The 12,768-nt window shown below is 39.1% G+C and overlaps 1 protein-coding gene across 3 annotated transcripts in view; it reads left to right on the top strand.

Moving 5' to 3' along the window:
* fgfr2 (fibroblast growth factor receptor 2) overlaps positions 1 to 12,768 on the top strand; it is a 48,575-nt gene that overhangs the window by 4,399 nt on the left and 31,408 nt on the right. For all 3 annotated transcript variants that reach the window (XM_079856030.1, XM_079856029.1, XM_079856031.1), the window contains exons 3-4: positions 8,553 to 8,819; positions 9,672 to 9,746. In XM_079856030.1, the coding sequence (XP_079712156.1) occupies positions 8,553 to 8,819; positions 9,672 to 9,746 (342 nt within the window). The remainder of the gene's footprint in view (positions 1 to 8,552; positions 8,820 to 9,671; positions 9,747 to 12,768) is intronic.

Below are 12,768 nucleotides of genomic sequence, written 5' to 3'. Positions count from 1 at the left end.
TGGAATTATTTTTCGTATGGTATATTCACAACAGCTCGTTCCAAAGAGTCGCTTTTAGGATTTTTGTGGCTCCAATCGTAACGTCTCTTTTCCTTTCTCCCCCCATATTTTCTCTTTCTCCATCTGTCTGAGTTTAATGTTGTTCAGAGTTGAGGACCACACACATACCTGCTAGCTAGCTTGGCATGCAGACGCAAACCGACCCGTATTAGTTTGTTTGGGAAGAAAATAAACCGTACTTGCTTTCAGATTTGAACTAAAATGAAACGAGAGATTCACTCTTTTTGGAGGTTTCCTGATTTCCTTTTAACGGGATGTGGTTTGTAATCATCTTCATTCTTAAATCAGAGTACAAACAGTGATTTTATTTGGTTCTTTGGCACTTTCTGACACAGAGGCGTATCTTGGCCCAATTTTGCCACATTGTACCATACCATTAGTAGTTGTGATTATTGATGTGATTGCTCTGTTTTGCTGTTATGGCCCAAGTGGCCTGTTAAGTTTAAGGCAGCAGGTAATGGGAACTGTTGTGTTGGATAAGTCTGCTTTTGTTCTTCTAGCTTTAATCACTATGTTAATTAAAGAGTTGTCAAACAGAATCACCCGAAGCAATCACCCCACCCCCCAACTAACACTGTCCAGATACCCTTTGACCTCAGGCTTAAAAGAGGTTCATACATGCCCACAATAGGATTAAAGGGAAAGTTCATCCTAAAATAAAATCCTGTCTTTATTTACTCACCCTCATCTCATTCCAAACACGTATGCCTTTCTGTCTGCTTGGAATAGAAAGTAAGCTATTTTTTTTAAAATCTCTGCTTTTTCCCACTCAATGGAAGCATATTGTTATCTATGGCTTTTGAGGCCATTATTGGACCTAAAAGAGCAAAAAAGCACCAAAAGTAATCAAAAGTAAAAGTAAAAAAAGTATTTTTATGTGGATTTGTGCGAGAAACTAGAAACAGTGTCATCAGAAATTTTAATTGTTATTCAATGAAGATATAAAGATGAGATGGGATATTGCACAGTACTTTTATGTTGCTTTTAATCCTTGAAACCCTTTTTATTCTTCTGTGTGTGGAAAAGAAATGCTTTTAAAATATCTTGCTTTCAAATCAAGTCAAATTTTTGGATGGACTGTTCCTTTAAGAGTAAAGCCTCGCTTAATGTCTTAAATACAAAAGAATTCTGTTGCACAATATTGCATTGCATTGTTCTGTCAGTTATCTTTTGTCCAAAGTCAGATGCTTAACATTTCATCTAGCACTAAGTGCTCTATGTTGTGGAACTTTGTAAGACGATTTGCACTTTTCTCTCCTATCATATGATGGAAGATTATGGGAGGTCATGTGACGGAGGATTAAGTGGCTCAAGTGGAGTCATGTGATGAGGATAGGCTCAGAGGTTTTGGTGAAAGGTGGAGAGCGCTAGTAGCCACACCAGTTTCTTGTTGTACAGATGCAACTCAAGTAGTTGAGCGCTTACGGGGAGTTGTGCTAAACATGTTTACTCTTTTTTTTTTTTTTTCAAAGAACAGTATATGTATCAATTCGACAAAAAAAGCCTGCCATTAAACGCCCACTCCTGGAGGGAAACTACAGCAGCCCCCACTTGATGCACGCAAAGTCCACCAAGGGCTTGGTTGTGTTTCTGGGAGGGGTTATTGTTTAAGATAGCATATCAGTGTAGAACTCCTACAGAGTTTCACATGAGCTAGTTTTTCTGTTAAGGTAGTGAGTTATATGATAGAAATATTATATTACCTTCCTGAATCAGCAGTGTTGCTTACTTAGTTTTATTTGGAACAGGCGTTGCTTCTCTTTAGACGTGATAAAGGCTGGGAGAGTGGTTGAAATCTGGAACAGGCGTCGCTTCTCGTTAGACGTGATAAAGGCTGGGAGAGTGGTTGAAATCTTCGGAGTGGTTGGAAAACAACACGTTGTGAAAGTGTGGGAAAGCAAACTGGGATCAAATGTAATCTGACAGGGCTTAGACCACAATAGAGTTGAAGATCTTCGCCCTTTATTCTCTCAGTCCCTGCTGCCCCATAAGGTTTGTGGTTGGAACCAGAGGTATGGCCAAGCTGGCCCAATGGTGGAAAATGTGGGATCGCACACGCTTGGTTCGGATCATTGTTATTTGGATTGTGTGATTTATTTATTGTCATTGGAGTGGTTCTGCTGGTCTTTAGTGTGCGTGTGTGCCCTGTTGGTTTGGACAGAATTAGACACAGTCAAACAGGGCTTTGATGATGTTTCAAACATTGGCTGGAGATCCAAGCGAATCTTTCCGGCCATCACTCTTTTTCTGGAATCGGAATCGTCCCCATTTCCTTGCTCTCTGAGTTTTTAGCCCGAGGGTTCTTCTCTCGCAACCCAGACGTTCCTGTTCACAGCGAGAATACCCAAACCCGTAATGCCAGAACTGTGAGAGATGCTCAGCCTGTCGCTCAATCTGGGTAAGCGTGACTTAAAGTGTCCACCTGCATTCAGTAGGGGGTTTCCTGGGCGAATCGCTCTCTGTTTATACTAAACGTTCCTAAATCATGATTGCAAGTCCCTGTAATAAAAGTGCCAGCTCACACCCTTTGTTTATTGTATTTTCGTGGGCGACTAAAGCCTCACTCTGCCACTAAACAAACTAAAAATTATTTTGTGTGTGTGGCAATTGGCTGTTGCAGTGTTTTTTGTTGTATATGTGTAATTTATTTAATTTTTTTCTTTCTTTTTTTTCTTCCCCCCACTTTAGTCATTACTTTGTGCTTGCTAAAGTGTTCGGACTGGTTATTAGCACATTATTAGGTGGTTGCTTGAGTGTTTTGGGTGCACTGTAAAAAACAAAAAGTTGATTAAACTTAAGTCTTAAAATAAAGCAACTGGCTGCAAAGCATTTTTGAGTTTTCAACTTCAGCAGTTGTAGTTGTGCCAACCAATTTTTTTAAATTCACCCAGATTAAAATTTTAGCAAGTACCTTAAGTACTGTGAATTTATTTAATTGGAATCCACTAAAAACAATGTCTTAACATAAAACTGGCCCTATATATAATGTAAAAGTCTCTTTTTTTTGCCCATTATATTTACTTACATCCCTTACTAGCACGAACTAGCACACCTCTCCTCAAGAAGCTGCATGATTTGATGCATAATTCATAGCACACAGCAGAATAGCAGAAATAGTATAGAACAGGTTATATAAATACAGTTTAAAGTTATCCACCACCAAACTCCAGTGTTTATATGTGACTCCAGAGGTTTTGGAGGGAAAGTTGGCCAATGAGATTTGCCCGGATGCTTGTGTGTTGATCTGTTGCCGTGGGCGCCCCTGAGAGGCCTGTGCTTTTGGCTGGGCATGCCATTGTCATGACAATAAAGCTTGCAGAAATTACAATTTGAAAGGCGATTGTGATTAGTAAAGAAAAGGAGTGGCTACGGAAGAGTGTTGGGATTTAACTGGAGTAGAAAACGGGAAGGGGTGAGAAAATAAGGAAGGAGGGGAACGTGAAAGGAGAACAGGACGAATGCACAGCTTGTGTGGGGCTGGTGGGTTGTCTTCTGAACCTCTGTGATCTAATCTAATAAACAGTGTTTGCTAAGGAAAACTTCACTATTACTGTTTAAACAATTCCCATAATAACTACTGAACTTGACCCACACCTTTTGTCCTATAGAGAATGTGAAATGTGTGCTTATTGGGGACAGGTGCGATTAGACTTTGAAGGAGGGTACTGAGGCATAACTAGGGACCAGAATGTCATCAAGACTTCAGGGTGTCTTTGGCCAGTAAGCAACTACTTAGCAACACCATATACTTTGTGTAATGCAAAGTAATGCTTGCCATGTTCATTCAAAATAATGAATAAATCACTCGATTAAGATTTTGGCCTTAAGATTAATGGAAATAGATTTGATATGTGATGTTTTGATTTAAGTTTAAGAATTAGGCATTTTTAGGGAATTACATTTGGCATTAACATTTCTACTAGTTCCATTATGAACACATAGATGTTTGCAACTCCTTTGTTTGGAAATCCTGGAAAAGTGTGAATAGGGTGTATGCTTCTGTTATCAGAGAGCCATTTCATCATTGTCTCGTCTCAGATGCATCTCATCCAACTGACCCCGAGCTAGAGCTGCACAATTAGTTGTTAAAAAAAAAACGCAATCTTGATTCAAACACCCATACGGTCTCATTCCTAAATGACAACAATTCGGTCATGTCTTGGACAAAATCATACAGGAATATTCAAATATGAGTTTGCGCTGCCGCTGATCCAGAGAGAGCAGTTAGGCTATCTAGGTATGAAATACCTATCTAGGTATTGTATTTTCCGTGTTACAAATATTTAAATTATCACAGAAGTACTGGGATAAAAGTTTATAGTTCGGATATAAACACTGATGTCTAAGGAAGCGCTCAAAATAGAGCAAATCACCTTTGAAAGTAACTTGGCGCTTCAAATTGTTTTGTATCGATACTTCAAACACTATTGTATCGATTACATCATTACACCAGTAGGTGGCGACAAGTGACTGTTAAAAAATTTATTTGTCATCGAATTTCAAAAGATTCGTTCAAAAACACTGATTCATCCAGTATGAAACAAGTTAAGTCTTTATGAGTGAGTCATTGAATCATTCATTCAACCGATTTAAAAAGAATTATTCATTCAAATGAATTAAGCATTTTAAACAGACTGCAGCATTTAACATTTTATCAGAACCTCTAGTAAATTACTTGTTAGCCTATTTTGTTTAGTTGTCTGTTCAGAATAGTGTGAGAATCGTGATCTTAAAAAATCATGAATAAATTGAGGATACATTGATTCATGATTTTTTAAGATCATGAATCATAAATTGATTCATGATCTTAAAAAATCATGAATCAATTTATCCTCAATTTATCCAGAATCGTACAGCTCTACCCAAGCACTCAGCGAAGCGCACGGTGGTCTCGATTCAATGTCGTCAAGCAGGTAGAGACAGAAGGATGATAGTGTGAGAATTGGACAGACTGGATCCTGTCACAGTTTGGTCGAGAGCCTAATTATCTGTTCTAGCAGAGGCGAAAATAAGACTTGGTGGAGCGGACGGGAAGTGCGAGACAGTCCGTATCCGTCACTCCTGACGGGACGTTTGATAATAACCACCACTCACAGCACTCTCTTCAGAAGTAAACACAGGAGAACAGATACAGTCACACCTCGAGAAATTGAGTTTGCAAGTGTGTTTTACCTCAGTCACGTATTATTTCTGTTTAAACACACAAGTAAAAGACTACGTTTACTGTGGCAGAGTAGGATGCTTCTCTGACCTTTCCCAAGAAGAAAAATCTGGAATTTGCAGGATGTCAACAGGTTGTGGATTTGTGGAGGGTCTGTGTCTTGTAGACAGCAGGGGGTCAGTTGGCAGGGTGAGAGGTGAAAGGTCAAAGAGCAAATAAGAGGAGCAGGAGGTACTGTTGATGGTAAAGAACAGATGTACTGGACCTGAAGAATAAAGAGAATGAAAGCATGTCAAATGATTAAAGACGTTGAGGTTGCATCTTACTAAGTTACTGACTTGCCAGAACGGACAAAATTTATTGTAGTGCCGTGAGAAAAGTTTTCTTAACCTTTGAGTTATAAAGCTATTTTTTTTTCTCCGTGTTGTAAGTGTCCATGAAGTTGATTATTTGATCAACTAAAATAGGTTCAAATTGGCTGGTATGTTGCTGGTAAAGCATGGCGCTGGCAATGCCAATGTGATAAGTTTAATTAGGGAATTGTACTGTTTAAAACAAAATAAATAAAAGTGGTACTAACACTTTACAATAAGGTCCCATTAGTTAACATTAGATACATTAACTATCAATGAGTTATACATTTGTCACAGTGTTTATCAATCCTTGTTAACGTTAGTTCAACTTTTCATTGTTTGTTCATATCAGCTCAGGTCCATTAAATAATATTAACTTGCAATAATAATAACTTGTAATGTATTAGTAAATGTAAAAATTGACATTAATTAAGATTGATAAATGTTTTCAAAGTATTTCTTATTGTTAGTTCATGTTAACTAACTTTATTGAAAAGTGTTACCATAAAAGTTAGCATTTGAAATAAACCTAGAGTACAATGGATGCCACAATGAAAGTGTCTGCTAAATGCATATATGTACAAAACCCATAAGTAATAATTTGGATGTGTTGGAGAGCTCTTTTGTCTCCTGTTTTGCTTATTTCTGCATTTTTGCATGGCTTTTTTTCCACTTTCAGCATGCGCAGCTTAATCTTTTGCACTCCTTAATCGGTTGTAGCTGTTCAAAACCCATTAGCATCTTATCTGCTCTCTATTTATAATCTAAAAGTTTAGTGAGACTTGAATGTCCACCGGTCATTCTACAGAGTTTCCTAAGAGTGTACGTAAAAAAATGAAATAAAGATCCACATGTGTTGGCTATCTAACAGGACTTGAGCAGGAGCAGGCCTAGTTTTTTTCCAGGTTGCCTTTAATCGTACAATAGAGGGAAATACGCAACCAATTACAGTTAAATAACAGTTGGACAAACAGAGGCCTCCGGAAGAGCAAGGCAATGAATACCGGTCCCATCAATCAACAGCAGAGTTCGTTCTAAGGCTGCACAGTCGCGAAAGGCATAAAGGAAAAGGTAATTGTTTCCGGAGTAGCGAAAAAAAGGAACAATACAGGAACTATACGTGTGTAGGGCAATGTGCCGGGGGAGAGAGTTTAGACCTTCAAGCACACTCCAACCCCCTTGAGGACTGAGCGCTAGTCATATGACTTTCCCTTCCTGTGGTGTGTAGTTCAATCTGTGTTACACACAGTCACAATAAGACAAGAATGTGCAGGAAGATAGGTGTGTTACTACGGGAAGGGTTGGGAGTATCTCTGCCCTTCTAATTATTTCTAATTCTTGACAAGTCTGACCATGTTTTTCCATACCTCTCACTTTCAATGTGTATGTCTTTTTGTACATGTATAAAGCTGTTTAGTCTGTCTTAATTCACAGTTTCCGCTCAGATGCAATAGGTTATTGTTAGTGTAGAAACATGAGATCTCCTTCATACAGGGTCAGAAGCTTCCAGAATCAGAGACAATGCATTTGCATTCTCGTTTTGCTTTCACAGAAGTGGATCATGGTGTACTGGCCAAATTATTGGACAATTAGTCTGGAGATTTGCTGAATGTGTTCGTCAGTGCGAGATTGTGGTTTGAGCTGCATTTCTGTGGTCTGGGTTTAATCATCCAGCTATGTTAATTGCACAGAAATGTAATATCTGTGTTGCTCGGACCATTTCACACAGGTTGTATAGTTCGCTTCTATACTAGAAAGTGTTGAAGGCTTTAGTTTGAAGAAGAAAGTTTGAGTGTGCAACAACTTCAAGGCACCTTTAATGATTACTATGCAGTGTGCAGTGTTAATCGTTGTTTATCATTCCACCCAAAAGATCAAGTGAATTAAACGGATAGAATATCTTTCCTGAATTCCTCTCTCTCCTACTGCTCATTCTGACTTTCTGATTGAGTGTTTGATTTCTGTCCGTCTTGGCTTTGCTCTCAGTGGAATCTCAGGTGAATTGAAATGGATATAGATGGTATGTTTTGCTTGAACTAACTAGTGGTCAACCAATATGGGTTTTATAATTTAACACACACACACACACACACACACACACACACACACACACACACACACACACACACACACACACACACACACACACACACACACACACACGAGGACATTCTTTATGAGGACATTCATTGACACAATGCAATCTCTAGCTGCTTACCCTAACCTTACCCATCACAACTAAGTGCCTAACCCGAACCCTTACCCTAAACCGACCCTTAACCTAATTATAACCTTATCCCTAAAAACAAGTCTTGACCCTCAAACAGGCCTTTAAAGGGGTCTCAGAAAGTGAGGACCGGCCAAAATGTCCACACTTTACTCTCTTTGTCCTCACAATCCAATGGTCCTCCAATGGTCTAACACTCAAACTGGTCCTCACAAAGATAGTTGTACAAGTACACACACACACACACACACACACACACACACACACACACACACACACAAATATATATATATAGAGAGAATAATGTAATCGGCAATAATGGCTTAATTCTAATGTGTGAGGTCGGGGTTGAAATGACAGGGAAAGGAAAACCCAAGTCTCTGTTTATGAAATGAACAAATATTGAGTCCTATTTCTCAACTGGTACCTCTTTCATGTCAACGCACTGCTAATGCCGCCCTCTTTCCCACTGGTACAGCTGCATGCTTCCAGAAACGCTCTGTGTACACAGTTCACAGCTAATGGGACACTCTGGGGTGTCTTTATTTGGGATAGACTTATACTTTTGGGTGAGCTATTATATAATTGATGATCTGAAGCCTCCTTTTCACACTCTCACTAGTCACTCTAGGGATGTTATTTTGGTGACGTGTTTTTCGTCTTACACTCTTGCTCTTTGTCTTTCTCTTTCTCTGTGCACCCTATCACCCCTTTCCTCCTGCCCTCCTCTCTTTTCCTCTTCGCTCTGCAGAGCCTCCAACCAAAAACCAAAACTCTAAGCCCACCCTGTGCTCGGTGCACCCGGGTGAACTGCTCAAGCTCAACTGCCCGCTGCCCGAGGCGGCCGCCATCATCTGGACCAAAGACGGCTCCTCGCTGGGCCCTGACAACCGCACGCTCATAGATCAGGAGTGGCTACAGATCCGCGACGCCACCCCTAAGGACTCGGGCCTGTATGCGTGCAGTGTCGCGGGCTCAAAGGCCAGCGACGCGCTTTGCTTCATCGTAAACGTTACAGGTGAGACGCTTGTCTACCACAGGTGGCGCCATCTGCAGAATAAGACTTTTTATATTCGCAGATGAGTTTTCGTACTCCGTCTCTGCCTGAAATTGAATGGCGCTATAATTCTGTTTGTCTTATTTTCATTGCATTTTTAAGGTTCGTTGCTCACTTTACAATGCAGTGAGGTGGAAGATGTAATCTTTAAGTTGACTTTGCACGTCCTTTGCACGTTTCGTATTTGTCTTTATTGTTTTTACGACATTCATTGGCTCTGTAAATTGAGTATTAAGAACATATTAGTTGAAATGCCTGTTGTTTGCTTTTGTTTTACTCCTTTTGTTGTTGTGTTATACAAACATTTTGTCTGTTTTAACACGTCACATTACATTGTTTGAATGTTACCAGCTAGCATTCATATCAGCTCTGATCACAATCGTATCTCAGAGTAACTTTTTAAAATCTTTCTGAAATTTCAACAAAAGATTTATTTTATTTAACTGAAACTCAATATCATATATATACTGTATCTAAGATATTGCGTTTCATTTGACTGCAAAATGGCGTGTTCAATGCTGTAGTTACTATTGGTGTGTCTCATTTCGATTTATATTACAAAGAAATGAAAATACAGTAATTTACACCTCACGAGTCAATTTTATAGTGGTTACTTTTCTGAAATGAGACACCATTGACTTATCTGGCCAACAAATGCGAACTTTGGAGTGCACAGACTTCGAAATGAGACAGATTGTATTAATGTGTCAAAAATAGCTAATAATTGAATAATGGTAGTTCGCATAGATGTGAGGGTGTTGTGACGGCAGGGGAAACAAAGCAAGGTTACAGTATTCCCGGTACTCTCTGCAGATGCCATCTCATCCGGTGACGATGAGGACGACACGGAGCGATCGGACGATGTTGGGGCGGACGGCGAACAAATGCGTGAGTATCGGGACTGAGGGCCAATCACCAGTTGCCAAAAAGTACTATGTGAAATGCACTTTTATTTCCTATGATTTTTAGAGAAAATAAAAAAGTGCTAGCTGTAGATTCAACATGTTTGGCGTTTTTTTTTTTAATTAATGAAGATATTCGTTTTTTTGCTACATTCACTGAGGCAGACTGCAGCGGAGTCTGATGTTAATTATGTCATCAAGCAATTCCAGCACAGACACATTCCCAGAATTCCAGGCCCTCTTTTCTTTTTCCTTTGAGTCTTTGCGTCCTCCCCTTCTCAGGTAGCTAGTCCATCAGGGGCCTGTCTGTAATTTAACTGCTAAGAGATGTGTTTTGGATTGAGCTCCATTTGGAGAATGGCAAAATGGAAAGACCTGAGGTAGAATATTAATGAAGTTTAGACAAAGGAGAAATTCCGAAGATGTTAAAAGCCTTGTTAATCAATAGAGTGCTGCAAGGAATTTTGTATTTTGAAGCCTAAATACAATCTCCAGAAGTAAAGTTAGGCACCTAATCACACAAACTACTATAATCACAAGGCTGACTATTGAGTAGATGAGTTTACTTGTTACTTGATGACGTTTAATGTCCCCAACGACATTACAAAAACATTTTTAACGACACGAAAAGCTTAAAAAAAGAGTGGGATATTGCTGAGACCTTTTTTCAGGCCCAAACCCATTGAAATCACCCATTGACTTTGAAGTTAAAAAATGCTAACTCATTTCCTTGTCTTTTTGTCATGGTTATCTCTAATTGCTTCATATTTTTTGAGAACCTTATGCAAAGGGGAAGCTGTGACAGATGAGGAAAGGAAATTGACTACATTTCCACTGTTGAAACGAGTGGCATACCCAACAAAATCTGTTTTGAGTTGTGCAAAACTAAATATTAAAGAGGGTTGTTGGAAAGAGGGGTGGAGCGAGGTCTTTCAGCTAATGGGCTCTGGTTTGGATCTGCACCAACACTTTTCTGTGTAAGCTTTGGAGGTCTGGCCTTTGGCCGTGTACGAGTGGAGTTGAGGTGGGTGTGTTGGGGAATTGGGGTTGAGATGGAGGGGTGTTTAGCATTGTGCTTGGGGCGGTTTCGGGCTCAGTGGGTTGGATTTATGCCCAGCTGAACCACTCAGAACTCTTTGATATTTCTGTGCAATGGGGCCTCAACAACAGCAGTCTCAAAAACACACATTTTTTCCCCCTCTCACGAGAAAGTTTCCTTTATTTGTGAGATGTGTTGCTCTCAGACAATGTGTGTTGGAGTAGACAACACTGGGATTGTTTAAAGACTAAATGTTTTTTCTTTCTTGATGGAATTAGCTGCTGGGATGTCTCAATGTTTCAGTTTACTGACTGATCTTTGCAGATAACGGTGGTATTTGTTGATAGTCCCTTCCAGATTCCAAGAGTTTTTGAAGAAAAATGTCAATAAAGGTTCAGTGGTCAGGCCATCTGTCACTGGAGGTCACCTGTCTTGGGGCTTCCCAGGACATCCGACCCTACCACCCCAATGTCTGAGGGTCATTCCCATCTTCAAACCTGAACCGTTAACAAAGTTAAAAGGAGTCAGGCTTACAGATATGTAGTCTGCTGTCTGTCAGGGCGCCGAGGTCAAAGAGAATGACCGTTACGAAAGAATTCCCATGAGATGAGATGAAAAAGTTGGGTGGTGAGGAAAGAAAACAGACGGAGAGATAGACGTTGAAGAGAAGGGTTGAGATGAAAACCAATTAGCGTGCCTTCGTGCTGAAGGGAAGATGTCTGTTTACACGTCTCATATCAAGTCGTTTGCAACCTTCCGGTTGGCTATCTGTCGAACAAATGAAATTGGATGTGATGGTCCAGTTCCTTCTTGGCAAGCCACTGTGTTTTTGGACCGACTTGTTTTATTCTCCTTTTCTCTTGTGTATTTCCAGAGCGAACGGGAATATGTTTTTATTTAAGCCGCTCACTGTGAGTTGCAGGGTTCTCTTAAGCAGATGGGCGGTGCAGTCATGCAGTGCTGCGAGTGTGAATAACTGTTTCGATTTACATCCGTGGTCATGGCTTCCTGTTTCCCCTTGCTGAGTTTCAGGCGCCTCCTGCTTTCTCTCTCTCTTGGCAATGATCTAGTTCTGATGGGATATTTAGGTTGGATCAAAATGAATTTTGATTGTTTTACTTTATTGATTTGCCATTTCAATGCATTTCTTTGTGTCAGTGTTATTTGGTATTATGTATAACATTTATTAATATTTCGAATACATTTTTGTTTATTTTATGTTTTAGTAATTTTGGTTAGCTCTTTTTACTTAGAATTTATTTCAGTTTCAAATTTTTTATTTAAAAAAATAATTTCATTTATTTATACAATTTATATAACATTTATATCATATTTTATTTAATATTTTTTTAATTTTTAAGTTAACGATTAACGTAATTTTTTAAATAGTTTTAGATGCATTAAATGCACAGGCAAAAAATAATTTACATGTGACACAAATGCTTTGTCAGCGCATTACAAGTGCGATTTGGACAACAATCACAGTACAATAATTGTAATATTTTTTAAATAAATTGTATTTATTTAAATCGCTGCCTTTTTTGGTTTAACAGTCCCACACGTTCATATTGCAATTTAGATTTTATACTGATTAATTGTAAGGCCCTAATGATGATCTTCAGAACTCCAGAATGCTAAAAACAAACTAATTGGTTTAACAGTCCCACACGTTCATATTGCAATTTAGATTTTATACTGATTAATTGTAAGGCCCTAATGATGATCTTCAGAACTCCAGAATGCTAAAAACAAACTAATGTCTTCTTCAGTCAACTATATAAGCCAAAAGCTACTGTTTTTGGCTTTGATCTTGAGTTTTTCCATAAACATAGATATAGAAAACACAGTAGATGTCAGGGGATGATTTATGAACTGCTGAAAGCAGATAAGAGAGGGGGTGTAGATAATAAAAACCTCCAGTTTGCATGGAGGTTTTATGTGATGCATATCAAAGCTGCATGTAATCTTA

This window comes from Squalius cephalus, assembly GCF_949319135.1.
Source record: "Squalius cephalus genome assembly, chromosome: 21".
Taxonomy (NCBI): domain Eukaryota; kingdom Metazoa; phylum Chordata; class Actinopteri; order Cypriniformes; family Leuciscidae; genus Squalius; species Squalius cephalus.
Note: the sequence above shows the minus strand (reverse complement) of the source record. Positions and strands in the feature narration are given on the sequence as shown.